At 42.8% G+C, this 19,512-nt stretch overlaps 1 protein-coding gene across 2 annotated transcripts in view; it reads right to left on the bottom strand.

Moving 5' to 3' along the window:
* The window catches only part of EFCAB5 (EF-hand calcium binding domain 5), a 335,299-nt gene that overhangs the window by 268,780 nt on the left and 47,007 nt on the right, over positions 1 to 19,512 (bottom strand). For both annotated transcript variants that reach the window (XM_078680019.1, XM_078680020.1), the window contains exon 3: positions 846 to 1,002. In XM_078680019.1, coding sequence (XP_078536145.1) covers positions 846 to 1,002 — 157 coding nt within the window. The remainder of the gene's footprint in view (positions 1 to 845; positions 1,003 to 19,512) is intronic.

Raw genomic sequence — 19,512 nt, 5'->3', positions numbered from 1 at the left:
AAGTCATCATGAGTTTTCAGTCCCTGTACTACATCATACCACGTAAACTGATACCAATCTGCACAAACTCACCCCCTGCTGCACAACTGCTCCTATTTGCTGGAAAACTGGGACACCTTCTTTATCATTCTACATTCTTTCATACAATCACTTTCCGTCACTGTCTTATTCAGTGCAGCTTTTACACTGTGGAGAAAGATGCCTGCTATTCCAAGCCTTTCAGTGCTTTCAGCCTTTGTTCCCTCTGTGATACCAGCCCTGTATACACTTGCTATGCCTGCTGGTTTGTGTGTTTCTCCGGTGTATATAACCAGCATCTGCCCCTTTTCTTAATAGTACAGAATAAACAAATGTATCAGAATAGTAGACACTTCTTGTCCCTGCTATTATTGAGTTCAGGTTCCCTAATGTCCATGAAGCCCTTTATGAATTATTCAGTTGTTAATGTGCAGTTCATGTGTGTGGCAAATGGAAACTGAGATTAATTACATTGTTAAGCAGAGTTAGAGGCTAAGTGGTTCATGATCTTTTGAGAGCACTGTAGTGGTAAATGGAAAGCAGACTCTGCCAATGTCCAGTGGTTAAACACAGAGTTCGTGCGTTAAACTTGGGGGCCTCCGATGACACAAATATCCAGGTTCACACACAGACATGCCCTTTCACCCACTGATATCAATGAATCTCTCGTTCATTAGAAAACACAGAAAGCTCCCATAGCCTCACCACTGGGAAACAGAAGTGGCCATGGCCAGTCCTGAGAGGAGAAGTATTTGCTTCTGAAGAGGAATCTCTAGCGTGCAAGGATCACTGGTCACCCACCTAGCAAAAATGCCAATTCAGCTTACCACCGCAGCTGGTATCCGGCCGCTAACATCCAGCGTCCACTCTGGAAATTGCAAGGCCAGTGCTTGCTTCCTCGCCGCCATCACCTGTGCATCGATGTCCTCCAGCTTCTCCCGCTTCTCTAGCGCCGCCTTCATCTCCTGCTTCAACTGGGCCAGCCTAGCATTGGCAGAAACAGGAACATCTCATCAACCTCATTGCTTTCAGCTCAACCCCCAAAGAACCCAGCACATAAATACATTAAGCATGACCTTCCCAGCACTCCATTCCCACAATGTAACCAAATCTGATCTCTTAGTTTGATGCTCAGAATTTTGTATTGTATTGTAATTGCATTTATATAGCGCTTACTACCCCTGACGAGGCGTCGGAGCGCTTTTACGGCAAGTAGCACGCTACTCCGGGACCCATAGAGGATTAGTGTTGAATTAGTATAGTGAAATATGCAAGTACATTTTAAGTGGTGGATAGGTTAGTCAGTTATTTGGATTTGGAATGATAGCAGAAGGATAGAGGAGGAAAAAGGTTTGTATTTATATAGCGCTTGTTAACGCACGCTATTCAGGAAGCCCATAAAGGATTAGTGGTGAACTAATATGGTGAAATATGAAGTAATTTCAGTGGTGGATATTTAGTCAGTTATTTGGAGTGAGAAGGATAGCGTAGGGATAAAAGGGGAAGAAAGGTTTTCTTTCATATAGCACTTGTTACCCCTGATGGGTGTTGAATCGCTTTTCTGGCGAGTAGCACGCCACTCTGGAACCCATAAAGGATTAGTGTTGAAAATTAGTATAGTAAAATATGAAGTAATTTGAGTAGTGGATATGTTATTCAGTTATTTGGGTAGAGTAGGGTAGGTGGCAGGATAGAAGAGGGAAAGAGGATTGTATTTATATAGCGCTTGCTACCCCTGATGGGGTTTTGAGGCTCAAGTAGCACGCTACTCTGGAACCCATCAGTATTAGTGTTGAATTAGTATGGTGAAACATGAGAGTAATTTTAGTGGTGGATATGTTAGTCAGTTATTTGGATTGAGAAGGGTTGGGGAGGGGTAGAAAAGGAAAAATGTTTGCATTTATAAAGCACTTGTAACCCTGATGGGGTGTTGAGACTCTTTATTGGCGAGTAGCACGCTACTCTGGAACCCAATAAAGGATTAGTGGTGAATTAGTATAGTTGAATATGGAATTTGAGAAGTGAACATGTTAGTCTATTAATCTTGATTGAAAAAGATAGTGGCGGGATAAAAGAGTGAAGGATTTATTTTATGTTAGGTCTTAGCAGTAGGAGTAGGCTTTTGGATGAGTAAAAAGGAGTTTTGGAGGGGAGGAGTCAGAGGGAAGAGTTTAGAAAGGTTTGTTTTAGGAGATCGGTATAGTAAAAAGAGGTGTCAGATGATGCAAGGAGGGGTAGAGTAGGAGAGAGTCTAGAAAGGGTTATTTTGGCGATCATAGTAGTGGTATAGGGTTTGGGATAAATGAGAGAGTGGATGTAGATGATATATTGATAGATGTATAGGATGAGAGATAGGGTAGTGCATTGGAAAGAGTAGTAAAAAGAAGTTTGAGATGAGTCAGAAGGTTGAACTAGAAGATATATTGAGCGAAGTATAGGCTGAGAAATAGGGTAGTGGATTGGAAATGCTAAAATAGAAGAAAGTGATAAATATATAGATCCATAAGTACATTGAAAGTATATCTATAACTATTATAAAGGAAGAACTTTGAACCTTTGAGGCGGGTAAACTCGGGAACCACATCGCCAATCCACACACCCGATACATTGTTGTAATTGTCAGGGTGTGCAGATGGACATAGGCTATATAAATTAAAAAAATATAAGTTATTTAAAAAATTTACAAGAAAAAAAAAGTAGTCCCATGGAAGTAGCGCCGGCCGCGACGTGCGCGCTGACATCAGGAGCGCGGGGAGGAGCGGTGTCCAGGAGCGCGAGGAACAGCGGCGGACATGAGCGCGGGGAGGAGCGGCGGACAGGCGGGGAGGAGCAGTAAGGAGCTGCGGACAGGCTGGGAGGAGCGGAGAGGAGCGGCGGACAGGCGTTAGCCTCGATGCCCGGGCTGAGATGCCCTAACCCTGGCCTTTTATAGTCCTAGTAATGAGGCGCCCCCTTCAACCAATGGGAACCCTAGCCCTAACGCTATCCAATCACAACACTAGCACTAAATTCTAGAACCAATAGGAGAGCAAGACCTTAAAGCCAATCTTAGCCCTAGTCCAAGCACCCAATCAGTTCAAAAACCCTGATCTCTACGTCCAATAAAGGCCCTAGCCTTACCAGTAGTCCCAAACCAAGTCCAAGCAACTAATGGCACAGGTAGCCCTAGTCCCTACTTCCAATAGAAAGCCTAACCCTACTCTTAGTCCCACAACTAGTCCAGCAACCAATCACAGCAGAAGCCCTACTCGCTACTTCCAATTAAAGGTCTAACCCTAGCCCTAGTCCCACCCTACTCCCAACAACCAATAACACAGGAAGCCCTAGTCCCTTCTTCCAATAGAAATCCTAACCCTAGCCCAAGTCCCAACCCTACAATGATTGAAAGCATCTGTATGGCCATCTTCAGGTCAGATAATGCATCTGTGCTTCTTAGAAGCACTACAGACAAATCAGTCTTTCAAATAGATGGCCCACAAAACACTGACCTGACAAGTTCACCCAATATCAAGAGTTAAGCTATACCATGCACATAGGTCCCACAGCATACAAAGATCCAAGTCTTAGTAAGACAATGCAAGAAGGACATCAAGTTGCACAATAAAAGACATTTAAGCTACAAAGTCTAACTGACGCCTGCTTGAAAATGGTTCCTCACCTTTTTGGACACAAGTACCATGAGTAACCATCTATGACTCCGCAAGTCTTGGAGCTCACATGCTGTAAGCACCAGATTTTCCTTCTTCAGTCCGGAGGCGCTTTCACGCAATTACATTTGTCGATCTACTACACAAGTTAATCTTTGGTTTGCACATTGTTCTGTGTATTTCCCTAGTGCCCCTTATACATTTTTCACTGTGTTGCATTTTTTTAGAAAAGCATACATTTTAGTGCATTTTTTTTATGTAAAACAATTACGGCATTTACAATTCATAATTTTTGGGTCTCGCACAGACAGCGCTTGCGCTGTCTCTTTGAGACATGCACAAATTGCAGTATGGACTTGAAGCTCTGGCAACTCTCCTCCCTTCTTTTAAATTGGCTGCTGTCGCTGTCCTTTGTAAATGGTTGCTTTTCATTTGTTAATAGGCGTAGTCCCTCCCTGTCTCCTATTGTTACCTCCCACGAGGACTGGCACTTTTACATATGTTGTTACTCAGTAAGTTTTATTTACGTCTGTCTGCACTGTTTTCTTAAACAAGATTCTCCAGTCTGCTGTTCTAGGCACACGTTTTGCTTCCTAGTTAACACAGAGCATTCTTATTCTGCTCATCAGAGCGTTTGGCGAGCACCTGCTCTGTTCCCTGCACTTAACAACTCCTGCCCCCACCCTGAATGTTTTAATAATTGTTGACATACTATATCAGCGCCGCGCTGGTTTCACTTTTATGGTTGTGTATTTCTCAGCTCTTCTGTTCCACTTTCTGTGCTCTCCTTCCTCCCTCCCAATCAGTCAGCAGGTTCCAGCCTGCCTCACAGCAGAGGCAGGCCTCAGAGCAGGGGGCACTAATGTCTGTGCCTGCCCTGCTCCTCGCAGCTGCCCCAGATGTGGACTCGCTCTGGTTTCCAGGAAGAACAGCTGACATGAGCTCTTTCTATTCGCTCTTAGGGCCCCATTAGGATGTCGGGCGGATCGCCACCGCCATGCGACATCTTTCCCCGCCTGCCACCCATTTCCCTCCTGCCATATTACTATGGCGGGGGGGACCGTGGCAGAAGGAAAGACCTTCCGCCGCTTTTCCGCCCGGTCAACTCGTTGACCGGGTGGAAAAGGGTTTCATATGGTGGCGGTGTCTGTTAGACACCACCATCCATATTAGGGTGTGGGCGGGAACATGCTTTTCCAAAGGCATGTGGGAATGTCTTGTGGGGGCCCGTTGCGGGCCCCCAGGGACTCCAGGGGGTGGGGGAGCACATGGTTGGTACCTATGGTACCCCCCTGCACTTCACTGTACAACGTGTACAACTGTACAACGTGGCAGGCACCGCACGGTGCGTGTCACGTTGTGCATTGAAGTGCGCAATGTTAAAAATGCGGGAAGCGCCTGCCAGTGTGGCGGGCGCATCCTAATTGCCCCCACGGGACCGCCCGTTTTTCGTCTGGATGGGGGGTGGACAAAGTATTTTTTACTCTGTACAGTTGTAGGCAGTTAAACTTTGATCCTTGCTTCAAAGTCGGCACCTTTCTCCCTTTATTTTGCTGATGTTTTTTTCGTCCTAGTTCTATAATATACTGTTTCTTTCCTAAAATAAAACGTATTTCTACTCTAGTTTAGCTATATATATATTCTTTATTCTGCGCAGTGTGTTTTTTCTGCGTGCTGTATAAGGTGCGTGAGCGTGTTCTGTAATATGCTGTTTGTCTTTTATAACAACCAGTACTAAAAGTCATCTGTGTTATACTTCCTATTAGGTTACACTATATTGCTTTTCTTCAGGGTGTCATGAAGCTACATTATTTTTACACTTTAATACCTAAAACAAATTTGTGTTGCACGTATTTTTTGCCATCCACACTGTATAACGGCCTTATGTAGGGTTACACCGTTTTTTTAAAACTACATACTGGGTGTAAATGTGCACTCACTTATTTATATAAACAATATTAGACTTAAAACTACTGCATCATTTCTGCTGGGGTTTTTCTGTACACAGAACTGAACTCAATAAGTAACACATGCTCTTATAATGCAAAAATCATCCAAAAGTATTGATTGAAGTGCTTTTAAATAACAACACCTAAATCCATAATACATTTACGTACACACAAAGTATATAAAATATTTGCCCAGGATCACAGGATATGGGGGCCGCAGCAAAACCTAAACTTTAATCACCAACCTCAAATTCGGCACCTTTCTCCTTTATGCCACATCCACTCCACAATGACCTTCCTCTCACACATTCTGTTCCTTCTTTACAGCACATTCATTTGCCTTTCTCACCTGATCCCTTCCTTCTTTTCTTCTCTTCCTCCCACACGTTTTTCCTTTTAACATTTCCTCCTTCTCTCTTCCACTCTTTCCTAATTTCTCCCCACACTTGCCCTCACTTACTCCTACTCTCTCTTAGCCACTCTCTCCACACTTTTTTTCCTTCTCACATTCTTCTCCTCTTCGTATCTATTTCACACTCACCCTCTCTCATACAATGCCATACCACCCTGCTCTACGCAACACCAAACCACTCTATGCAACGCCACTCCATTATACGCAGTGCCACTCCATTATATGCAGCGCCACTCCATTATACACAGCGCCACTGCATTATATGCAGCGCCACTCCATTATACACAGCGCCACTCCATTATACGCAGCACCACTCCATTATACGCAGTTCCACTGAACGTAACGCAACACTGCTTTGCTCCACGCCACTCAGCTTTACTACACTCAACGCCACTCTGCTTTACTCCACTCAACACTGCTTAACTCCACTCCACTTTACTCCACTCTACTTCACTCCACTCACCTCAACGCCACTCTGCTTTACTCCACTCCACTCTGCTTTACTCCACGCCGTTTTACTCCACTCTACTCCACTTTACTCCACTCTACTTTACTCCACTCACCTCAATGTCACTGATTTACTCCACGCCACTCTGCTTTATTCCACGCCGCTCTGCTTTACTCTATGCCTCTCTGCTTTACTCCACACCGCTCTGCTTCACTCGTACCACTACGCTTTACACAACTGCACTCAATGCCACTCTACTTTACTCCACTCCACTCTGCTTTCCTCCACACCACTCTCCTTTACTCCATACCACTCTGCTCAATCCCCCTCTCCTTTACTCCACTCTTCTCAACACTACTCTGCTTACTCTACTTCACTCAACGCAAATCTGCTTTACTCCACTCTACTCCACATTGCTTTACTCCACTCCATGCCACTCTAATTTACTCCATTCCTATGAACAGTACTATGCAGTATGCTTTACTCCACTCTCCTTTACTCCACTCCACTTTATTTCACTCCACTTCGCTTTACTCCAATCCATTCTACTTTTCTCTACTCAACTCTGCTTTACTTGACTCCACTCCGATTTACTCCACGCCACTCTACTTTATGGATTCAGGACTACCATGCTACTCTTGGAAAAAGTGCTTCAACACCTCATCATGGGTTGCAAGCGCTATATGAATGCAAACCTTTTTCCTTTTCTATCCCTTCACTATCCTTTCTCTATCCAAATAAGTGACTAACATATCCAACACTAACATTACTTTCATATTTCACTATATTAAGTCACCACTAATCGTTTATGGACTCTGGAGTAGTGTGCTACTCGCCAAAAAAGGGCTTCAACACCTTATCAGCGGTAGCAAACGCTATATAAATACAACCCTTTTCCCCTCTTTTATCCCTTCACTATCTTTCTCAATCCAACTAACTGACTAACATATCCACCTCTCAAATTACTTTCATATTTCACTATACTAATTCACCCTAATTCTTAATGGGTTACAGAAAAGCGTGCTACTCGCCAAAAAAACGCTTCAACAGCTCAACAGTGGTAGCAAGCGCTATATAAATGCAAACCTTTTTCCCTCTTCTATCCCTTCACTATCCTTCTCAATCCAAATAACTGACTAACCTATCCACCACTCAAATTACTTTCATATTTCACTACACTAATTCAAAGCTAATGCTTTATGGGTTCCATAGTAGCCTGCTACTTGCCAAAAAAGAGCTTTGATGCCTCGTCAGGGATGTATGCACTATGTAAATGCAACTACAATACAATACTTTACTACATACCACTCTTCTTTACTCCACTCCGCTCAATGCCACTCTGCTCTGCGCCACTGTGCTTTGCTCCACGTCACTGGTCTTTACCCCACTCTACTACTCCACTTAGATCTACTCTGCTTTACTCCACACCGCTCTCCTTTACTCCATGCTACTCTGCTTTACTCCACGCAGCCTCTCTGCTCAATGCTACTCTGCTTTACTCCACGCCACTCTGCTTTACTCCTCTACACTGAACACCACTCTGCTGTACTTCACTCTGCTGTACTACATTCTACTCTACTAATGCTCAACGGCACTCTGCTTTGCTCAACTCCACACTGCTTTACTCCACTCAAATCCACTCTACTCTACTCCACCCCACTCTGCTTTAATCCATGCCACTCTACTTTACCTCCACTCAATGCCACTTTGCTTACTCCACTCCACTTTACTGCACTCCACTCTGCTTTGCTCCACTCACCTCAGTGCCACTCTGCTCTACTTCAAGCCACTCTGCTCTACTCCACTCTGCTTTACTCCATTCCGCTCAACTTCACTTTACTTTACTCCACTCTGCTTTACTCCACGCCACTGCACTCAATGCCACTCTACTTTACTCCATGCCACTCTGCTTTACTCCACACCACTCTGCTTTACTCCACTCTGCTCTACTCCACTCTGCTTTACTTCATTCCACTCAACTTGACTTTACTTTACTCAACGCCACTGCGCTCAAAGCCACTCTACTTTACTCCATGCCACTCTGCTTTACTCCACACCACTCTGCTTTACTCCACTCTACTTAACTCCACTCAAGGCCTCTCTGCTTTCCTCCAAGTTTAAAAAAATATATTTTATTAGTACGTATTGGGGGTAAATGTGCGTACAGTAATTTATGTAAACAATTTTAGCCTGTAAACTAGTGCTTAATTTAAGCCAGGGTTTTCGGGTGCGCACCACCCAACTTAATAATTAACACATACTCTTAAAATAATTTAAAAAATCACCCCAAGGTATGGAAGTGATTTTAAATAACACCACTAAAGCACATTATAAAGTTACATACCTACAAAGTAAATAACATTTTTGGGCCCACTTAATCTTTATTCCCCAACCACAGAATCGTCCTCTTTCTTCCTTATGTCACATCCACTCTACAATGACCGTTCTCTCACACATTCTGTTCCTTTTTTATAGCACATTCATTTACCTATCTCACCTGATCCCTTCCTTCTTTTCTGCTCTTACCCCTTCACACTTTCTTCCTTTTAACATTTTCTCTTCCACTCCTTTCCTAATTTCTCTCCCCTCTCACCCTCACTTACTCCTATTTTGTCAGCCTCTTATGTTATGTTATGTTAAAAGTGCTTGTTACCGCGCACGTACACCAATTGGTTTCATGGCGCTCAAAGACAAGTGGAGGAGACTTGAGGGGTGAAAAGTAGCTACTCATAGGCAAGACGGAACAGGTGAGTCTTCAGCAACTTGCGAAAGGTGATATAGTCCGGGGCAAGACGAATAGAGAGGGGAAAGGAATTCCAAGTGGAGGGGGCAAGAAAAGAGAAACAAGCACCACCGTGTTTCTTACGTTTAACTATAGGGGTGATCAGGAGGTTTTGAGCAGAGGACCTAAGATGTCGTGGTGGAGCATAGGGATGAAGACTGAGAGCAATAAAAGCAGGAGCGAGAGTGGATAGAGTTTTACAGACAATACAACCCAATTTGAAAGTACAGCGGTGCGCTACCGGGAGCCAGTGAAGTCTTTCCAATAAAGGTGAAACGTGTTGGAATTTCGGTTGTTGGAATACCAATCTGGCAGCCTGGTTTTGCACCAGCTGGAGCCGGTGGAGGTGGTATGAAGGGATCCCCACGTACAGACAGTTGGCATAATCGATACGTGAGGTGACCAGGGCCATAATGACTAGAATGAGAGCCTCCGGGGATAAATACCTTCGGATTTTCCCAATTCTCCTAAGATGATAAAAACAGGCCGAGGTAACCGCATTAATTTGGGGCCTCATCGAGAGATCACAAGAAATAGTGACGCCAAGACTTTTCACGGTTTTAGCGGGGCAAGGAGCAGGACCGAGGGCCGAAGGCCAAAAGCTGGAACTCCAAGGATTCGTGGGCCCACCAATCAGAACCAACTCGGTCTTGCTAGGGTTGAGCTTCAGCTGACTGAAGTTCATCCACTCATAGATAGTGAGCATTATGGTTTGGAAATTAGAACAAGAAAGAGGGGAAGAGTCAATGGGAAAAATTAATTGCAGATCATCTGCATAATTGAAAGTGGTAACGGGGGAGTGACGAAGAGAAGCAAGAAGAGGCTGCATATATAAGTTGAAGAGGAGGGGAGACAGAGCAGAACCCTGGGGAACACCACAAGAGAGTGAAATAAGAGGGGCAGAAAAAGGGAACAGCTGAACCGATTGGAAACGGTGTTGAAGAAAGGATCTAATCCAGGACAAGGCAAGGCCCTGGATGCCAGCATTTCCGACACTGTCGATCAAGATGTCATGATCGACCGTGTCGAAAGCGGCCGAGAGATCCAACAACACCAGGGCCTGGGCCAGGTTCTTATCCGCCCCCTGTCTCAAAACGTCCATAACCGCTACCACCACTGCCTCCGTGGAATGGGCCGGTCTGAAGCCTGCCTGCTGATCATCGAGGAAATGAGAGCTCTCAATGAAGGCGCTAAGGCAACGGGTGACATAGGTCTCCAGTACCTTGCCCAAATAGGGGAGAAGGGAGATGGGTCGATAATTCCCCAATACAGTGGGATCAGATCCAGGATTTTTGGGGAGGGGTACTACCACTGCTTTTTTGAAAGCATCGGGGACAAAGCCTGTAGCGAGAGAACGATTGAGCAAAGCAAGGGGAGGGCCTGGGCAAGCCATGAAAGCGTCTCTTAGAATTTGAGAAGGGCAGCAGTCATGGGGGGGAGCCAGAATTGACTGCCCACAAGAGGGAAAGGAATACATCTAAAGAAAAATAGGGGGAAGTACGTGCAAACTGCAGGAATTAGGGGGAGGAAGGTCACTAACATGGGAAAGGGAGGGAAGGGGGATATTGTTTTTAATAGTGGAAATCTTGTCAATGAAAAATGAGTTGAGGGAGTCACACAAAGCCTGTGAAGGTTGGGGCTGAGCCGTGACACGGTCAGGAAGGGAAAGTTCGGCCACAATCGAAAAGATCTCTTTTGTTTTAGAGGCAGAATTGAGAATTTTTTGAGAATAATAGAGAGATTTAGCTGAGATGATTGATTTTTTGTATGATTTTAGTTGTTCAGTAAAGATAATTTTCAATAAAGGGTCATAACTTCGCCTCCAACGGCGCTCAGCATGTCTAAGGGATAATTTATCTGCCTTGAGTTGTTCGGTAAACCAGCGCTGGGCGTCGTGAGGGCGTTTGGATTTGATGATTTTCATTGGAGCAACCACATCGCAGGCTTGGGACAGCCATTGATCCACTATGACAGTTTGAAAATTCAGGTCAGCGTGATCATTAGGGAGGGTAGTGGCGAGGGTTGTGTGAAAGAGGGGAATATCCGCGTGTTTCCAATTGCGTGCCGAGAAATTCGATACTGGTGGGGGACGGGTGGGTAAAGATAATTGCAAAGAAAAAGAAATGAAAAAGTGATCAGACCAAGTGCAAGGGTAGACAAGGGGAGGGGAAATATCCAAATTAATGGTCCATAACTGGTCAAGGATATGTCCCTTGTTATGGGTGGCAGTGGAAATGTGTTGGGAAAAATTAAGACCAAGTAATAGGTTTGTAAAATCAGCTGATGAAGCAGTTTCGAGGGGGTCTAGTGGCCAATAATTAAAATCAATGAGTGTGTGTGGGGACTGCACTCGTGTAACCAATATACCTATTTAAACGGTACGTGTGCGCGTTGGATTAGTGCCTGCACACTATTTGAATACAAAAATGTGGGGCCTGGTACCAAAGGAGACCAGGACTCCAGCGCGCACCAACAGAATCAAATTATCCAATTAACAGTATGTTGTATGTTATAATCACATATTTAATCATTCTACATTATATTCTTTCATGAATTGCATCACATTTCAAGTGAAATATCAAAAATCAATTAAATCCAATACAGGGTATGTAAATAACACCAAATTAAATAACATCACAATTTGCAAAAACCCAATGCATTTCGGGGCTTAATCGCCCCTTCGTCAGGGGTCTGTGTGAGAAAGAAAAAGAAGAAAGAGAAAAGGAAAACTAAGTTACTTCCGGTGCTGTGGAGGACGAATTTCAACATATATTGAGTTAAACAATATTCTTACCGCAATTATGAACAAACGAACCCAATTTTGGATTCGGTGAATATCGTGGCGCGTGGCAGTAATCTAAAGAATAAGTGGATGTTGTAAGAAAACTCAGTGTTCTCTTAACAAAAAATACTTGTGAGTAAAAGCATAATGATGCTCTTTACCTTAATTTCGGTGATTAAATATGTGATTATAACATACAACATACTGTTAATTGGATAATTTGATTCTGTTGGTGCGCGCTGGAGTCCTGGTCTCCTTTGGTACCAGGCCCCACATTTTTGTACAATAATTAAAATCGCCTATGATCAAAATCCTGGCGGAATTAATGGCCAGCTGAGAAATAAGATCACCAAAAAGAGACGAAAAGGAGTGCATATTAACAGGGGGACGGTAAACTAAAACACAAGTAAAGGACATTTTTGGAGACATAAATTTTAAAGTGAGTAAATCAGAATGAAGTATGGGGGTAGTTGTAAGGGAAGTGAAATGAAGTTTAGACCGGATGATGGCGGCAACGCCGCCGCCCGGTCTGCCAGAGGACCTATTAGATTGAAGAATGTAGAAACCTGTAGGGATGGCAGCCAGGATATCTGGGGAAGAGTCATCATGGAGCCAGGTTTCTGAAAGGAGTGGAATGTCGATTTTATCGTTGTCTAGTAATTGGAATACTTCAAGCTGATGTTTAGGGAGTGAACGGGTATTGAGATAGACAATCGAGAGGGAACAGGCAGCTGAAGAGCTAAGCCTGGTAACTGTGGGGACAGGATTACAGGGCGGAGATGGGGCCGGAATGGGAACTGGAGGGATGGGAGAGGGAAGGGGAGACAGGATGCCACAAGTCTGGGCAATAATAGCCGCCTGAGGGGCAAGAGGGGCAGTACAGTAAAGAGAAAGAAGATCTTGGGAGGAATAGGAATGCGGCGGGCAGCATGCATGGCCCCGGGCCTCGATCAGCCGCGGACGAGCGCAGACGGGCTTGACTTGTGCGCGACTTCGGCGTGAAGTCGGCGCTCCCGCTGCGCTCGTCCGCTGCGCTTACTCCAGATCGCCATATATGCGGTCCAACGTGAACCACTAGACCGCTCGCCTGCACGTTGGGGAGGCAGGGAGGAAGTGGTGCAAAGCCAAGCAGGAAGTGTCGCTCGTCGGAAAGACCCTCCGCACAAACGGCACACAGCCGGGGCGGACCGGGGTCGAGAGCGAGAGTAATAAGGTAAGCTGGCTAACAGGTCAACAAAGTTGAATATGCGGGCACAATTACACAAAGCACACAACAATTTTTAAAATGGGTAAAGTACACAACGCAGCTCGTAATCAGCTGTGTTGCAAGTTTAAAATGTAGGCAGCGCTGGAACACGCCCGTAGCCTGCCCGCCACAGTAGCCACTCTCTCCACACTTTCTCTCCTCCTCCCATTCTCCTCCTCTTCCCTTCTCATCTGTTTTACCCCCTCCCTCTCTTACACTCCTCTCCCTAGGACATATTTCACAGTGAAATTAACTGTATTTAAATGAGTCCTTAATTTTAGCCTGGGTCTTCCAGTGTAATAGCGAAAAACAATCAACCAAAAGTATTGAAAGTAATTTAACATACCACCACTTAATACTATAATATATTTTCTTCCATACAAAAATGAATAAATATTCTGTCTCTTAGGTTAGATAATGTTTTCTTTCATATTTAATGAGCAACACTCTTTTTTGGGGGGGGGCTTGGAAGGCCTTTTAAGTCAACAGTGCACACATGGCATTCTTTCTTTTGTTTTCAAAACCGGACCCATTAAGCATCCTGTTTCCCACTTGCGTCAGAAGGGTTTTAACAATTATCAGCACTGCCACCTTTTCTATATGGATCATTTGCACCCAGACAGTAAACAGAACACATACTTTACCACATGCTGTTTCATTTCACAGTTTGTTGTGAACGTTCAGCCAATGGGCTAAATTATTTCTTTGCTGGATACATTAGCATCATGCTTTCAAAACACAATTGCACTCTTCTATAGGTTTCTGCAAAATGTTTGTACCATCCATACTGCAAATATGTTTATTTAACCCAAATATATTACACTTTTTTTTAAACATCACTGGAGGGCATAATACATTTTCATACAGTCAATAACATTACAGGATTTTCACAAACACACATGCTGTTAGGCCACACCACGTTTGTTGTTGTAGGCTGCACAACGTGTGTTTTGCTTGTGCAACCCCTGATGCTGCAGAGTAGGCACATTTTTTATATTCAAATTGCTCAGTGAAGTGAGGATAACTGCTGGTCCAGGATCAGTTCCTCACTTAAAATCCTTTCCTTTTGCCCCATCTGGAACTGTGGGACCCATGGGAGGTGGTGTGCATGCTGGCAGTGTACCGGCTAAAGATTCACTATAAAGTCAGGTATGCGCACTCTTAGGAACAGCAAAAAAGTAGTCACAGTGTTGCAGGAAGCTGTGTATTCACACAAAGCGTTTCGGCTGTCCAGCAGCCTTGTCACATGTGCATACATCACCAAAATGGTGTCCTTAAAAATGCATGGTAGAACTAAAGAGAGGGACACAATGAAGTCTAATGTATTGGCCATATTGAAACATGGATCTAAAAGAGACCGTGAGAGTGGTATATGCCATGGTGACTGTATATCATGCCAAGTTTTAAAGTGACAAAGTCAAAAGCACTAACATATTTCAACTTCCGCCTTCCTGAGGAAGTACAAGATGGTCTGCTCAGTGACTGCACAGATGGCACTGCTAAATGTTTAAGAAGCATCATGAGTGAAGATTCCATTTGGAATGTGGAATCAATGCAATCCTGAGATCTCAGTCTTTTGATCATGGGCAATTTGACAAATACCAATCAGGAAGACTCCACAGGATCTACGCAGGAGTTAATTGCAGAAATGGGCGTCAGTGTATCTGTTAGAGCTGAATCCCCCTTTAAGCCAAAATCAACCTTTGTTCCAATCATGCCGCGTGATGCGATAGATATCTATCAAGATATCATCATTGAAGAGATCAAGAAGCTTCGCCTGGCAATTAAAAGGCGGAGAACTGGCACAAACTTTAAGTTCAAACAATATCAGGACTTAATCAAAAACCTACGGAAACACAATGAGGTGATTATTAAACAATCAGATAAAGGGGGCAATATAGTCTTGTGGCCCAGAGAAGACTATATGTTGGAGGCGGAAAAACATCTAACCGATACTCAATGTTATGTCAAATCAAATATACAACAACTATCAACGCTTAACGCCCTATGTCTGAAACAACTATTCAAATGGAAAAGAGACAATTTGATTAATAACGAGGAGTTCAACTACCTGCGAACTGAGTTTCCAACAACTCCAGTATTGTATTTTATACCAAAAATACATAAGAGAACTGTGCAAGTACCGGGGAGACCCATAATCAATGCGAGAGGAGGAGTTTTAGAAAAAATCTCTGAATATGTGGACTTCCATTTGCAGGAATTGGTAGTTGCCTTGCCATCATATATTAAGGACACCACTCATTTTTTTGAGAAACTTAAAGATATCTCATGGTCATCTACTGGTATCCCTTGATTTGTGTGCTTTATACACTAGTATTAACCACATAGATGGTATTAATGCAGTTAAGTTCTTTTTAGGAAGTAGACCCATGGAACTCTATCAACATGGCAAAATGATTGTAGAAATTATAACGTTATGTCTCCACATTAACTACTTCTTATTCAATAAGGACATTTACCATCAAATCAGGGGAGTTGCCATGGGGGCCTGCTTCTCCCCCAGCTACGCGTGTTTACACGTGGGCTGGTGGGAGGAGCAGGTTCTCAGGGTAGAATATAGAAACATATGGGAGGAGCGCATTATAGGATGTATGCGCTTCATAGATTACATATTTTTCATATGGATGGGGCCTGAGGCTTTGGTAAGAGACTTCATTCAGAGACTTAATGTCAACAATCTTAATCTCCAGTTCATTGCAGAAGTTAACAACAAGTCCATAGATTTTTAGATGTACATGTATACATTGGAGAAGGTGGTATTGAGACCACATTACATATAAAGAGTACAGCTGGAAACTCAGCGCTTTACGCTTTACGCGTCAAGTTTTCACCCCGCCCATTTGAAGAAGTATTCCATTTGGGGAATTCTTAAGGCTGTGTAGAATCTGTAGCACTGATCAATTATTTGAAGACTGTATCACTGAAAGCAAGCTCAGGTTCTCCGCTAGGGGCTACAGTGATCAGGCCATCAACACAGCTCTGACCAAAGTTAGAACCATATCTAGGAGCAAACTATTAACCTGCTCCAAAACCTCAGGCAAACAAAGAAAAGGAAATTCCACCTTTGAGTATCCAGAAACCACTTCAATGAGATTTGTAACATATAGTTGCCAACTTAAGAAAATCAGGACTATTATAAACAAACACTGGCCAAAAGTACAAACAGACACAGTACTGAATTAGTTATCCCCAATCCCTCCAGATTTGACAATTAGAAAAGCAAAGTCTCTGAACAATGCCTTAGTCAGGCCCAGTCCAGAGCTGACAACTACAGCTGGCCAGCCCAGTTCAATGTGGCTAGCACCACGTAACGGTTTTATTAAGTGTAATACATGCAGAACATGGAAATTTGGAATTAATAGTCACAGTACACTACGTATATGGTGCATCATGAAACAAAATCAATGCCAGATACAGCTGCCGTACCGAATTTGCTGTCTATGTGTTGAGTTGCACTTGCGGCTTGCAATACGTAGGCAGCACTAAGCTTCAGGTACATGTACGCATTTTGCAGCACCTAAGAGCAATAGTCAACTCGGATATGACTTATCCAGTGGCTAGACATTTCAAGGCAGTTCACAGAAATGAACTAGAAGATCTTAAATATTATGTCATAACTACAGTTCCAAGAATGAGAAGGGGAGGGAACAGGGAAAAAGTCCTTAAACAATTGGAGGCAAAATGTATACTTGAAGTAGATACTCACACTCCTAATGGACTTAACAATGGGGAAGAATTGTATAACTTTTGTAAGCGAAACTTTTTCAGAATTTTGTGGATTATTTTTATGAATATTTGTATTTTATGGAAATTTAATATTTTACATTTTCTATAATATATATTTTTTATTGGTATTTATGAAATCATCATAATATAATCATAACAACCTATTATATTCAAAATGTAATTATAAGAGTGTATATAATAGCTTAGACCCTCTTTTCTGGGATACCAATATTTATATATGTAAGTACACACATATTTAAGACTTCCCGATTTATATCAAGGTTCCCAATGGATTTTACCCTGTGATTTTACCCTGTGATTTGGATTGACTATCTGAATTCATTGTAGTCAATATACAGAAGTTCGGATCGGGCTACTCGTTGTAATAAGATTATTACGCCCCTTCTCAAATCAGGAAAGTCACATTGATCAAGGAATTTTTTCCATCAGTAATTCTGCTTATGGCAGTACATATAATCAGCAGTCTACAAAACTTCCCAAAACTCCTGAAAATCTAGATTTTAAAGAATTTAGTTTTTTCAGATTGTTACAATCACAATTAGTTCAATTTATTTTCTGTTTTGATGTACCAATACACTTTATAATGCACTGTTTAAAGCACTTCAATATATTCTCATGCAGTGTGAATACTAAGAATGGCAGCTATTCAAGCAACATGGTCATGATGAATTCAAACAGAGGGTCATAAGCAAGGTACAAGGGAAGCTCCCATGGATTTTTATGGTTAGGTATGTTACCACCAATAAGAAAGTACTTTTGACAATTTTGTCATTTTTGCAAAAAGTATAGTGAGTAACACCATATTCTATAAATGTAGCATTTCCCTTGGGCAGGTATAGGCATTTATGTACTTATAGTCAATTGACAAAATGTGATATTTATGAAAAGCATATGCCTATATTTTGTGCAAATTAATGTATTTAATAACTATTTTTTATCTGCTATTTGCACTTGACTCGTATCAGTATTTAAACCAGTATTGTATTTCTTCAAGATTTTATTCATGCACGTTGCACTTTGTTATTTATATCTTTTCTGGGATTGATCCAGTAATTACAAGAATAATATAAATTTTATTGCTGTCTAACTATCAAGTTCAAAAATGGGTAAATATATTGAGTATTTCTTTCATGTTCACTAAAATCACGTGACGCAATGAGTGGAAAAAAGTGTTGAAAAACTGAGGGAGACGAGAGTCTCGTCATGTGAGCAAGCCCACTTGTTGGGTGAAACGTGCCATCCACTATGCCGATGCGTCTGCTTTTTATATAAAGAAAAGGAAATCACGCAAGAACCTGGAGTCCGTGTCCCATTTGTTCGATTGTGGAGCAAGTCGTGGGAACTCTGGTGTAAGACACACACACACACATATATATATATATATAGATCTCCGCTACTTTTCCTTCTCCTTACGTAAAGAAAACAGCACTCGCGGGAGTAGGATCTAGATTTTTATTTTTGGATCCTTTGAGCACCAGACGCGTTTCGGCTCCTGCCTTTGTCAGTGGTACACTGACGCGCCATTTTTTTAACTTTTTTATACACCTCATGTGACACACGTTTAGAACAATAGAAACAGGACTACATTGAGCGCCATGTTTAAATGTCTACATTGTCCGAATTCATGTAATGACATTCTCACCCTTATATAAGGTTAACAATTGACATTGCGCCCTGGATGGGCTTACATTTGTTCCTGTATTCTGTACACATTTACAGGTCAAGTTATATATTGCGTTCTCTCATTTCGCCCTGAATGGGCATTCTATATATTATGATGCACAGGTGAAAGCAATGAGAGTAAGAGCCAAAAAGGGAGACGCAACACAAGTGGAAGAATCAGGAGACACAACTGAGTCAGAAGTGTCCGAGAATGAAGAAGCACGAGGGGGCAAAGAGGCAATGGGAGAAGCTGGCATGACCAAAAAACTCCCTTTTCACGACGAGTTCCAAATCCTCAGACAATCACGACAAAGAGGGGAAGGGGGAAACCCCCAGAGCAACAAAGAAGCGCCCCACAAGGAGGAGCGGCGAGTGGAGGAAAAAGCAACTACTCACCACCAACAACACGCAGTGCGAGATTCAACAGAAGACGAATGTAGATAACGAACAAGAAGAATCTACCAATCTGACCATTTGTTAACTTGAGTGACCGGATTCTGACCAAAGAAGAAGAACAAGTGCTAAAATTGGGACTCTCCTTTTGCCCATCCAAACCGCTAGAATACACACAAACAAAAATAGACTTGTATAAATTTTCAAGAAAATTAAAACTACATAAATTCTATAAATTAAGACCTAAGAGAGCAACAATACAAAACCCAACGACAAAGGAACAAGAAATTTGTGTGAAGGACATTCCGGCTCTTGAAGCCTTGCATGAATTAAGAGCGGAAGGGGCGAGTCAACCTGAAGATTTATCACAAGCAAACATACCCCAAAAAGGAGGGGAAACCAACT

This window comes from Lissotriton helveticus, chromosome 3_1, assembly GCF_964261635.1.
Source record: "Lissotriton helveticus chromosome 3_1, aLisHel1.1, whole genome shotgun sequence".
In the NCBI taxonomy this organism is placed as follows: Eukaryota; Metazoa; Chordata; class Amphibia; order Caudata; family Salamandridae; genus Lissotriton; species Lissotriton helveticus.
The sequence above is the reverse complement of the archived record's forward strand: the minus strand, read 5'-3'. Positions and strand labels throughout refer to the sequence as shown.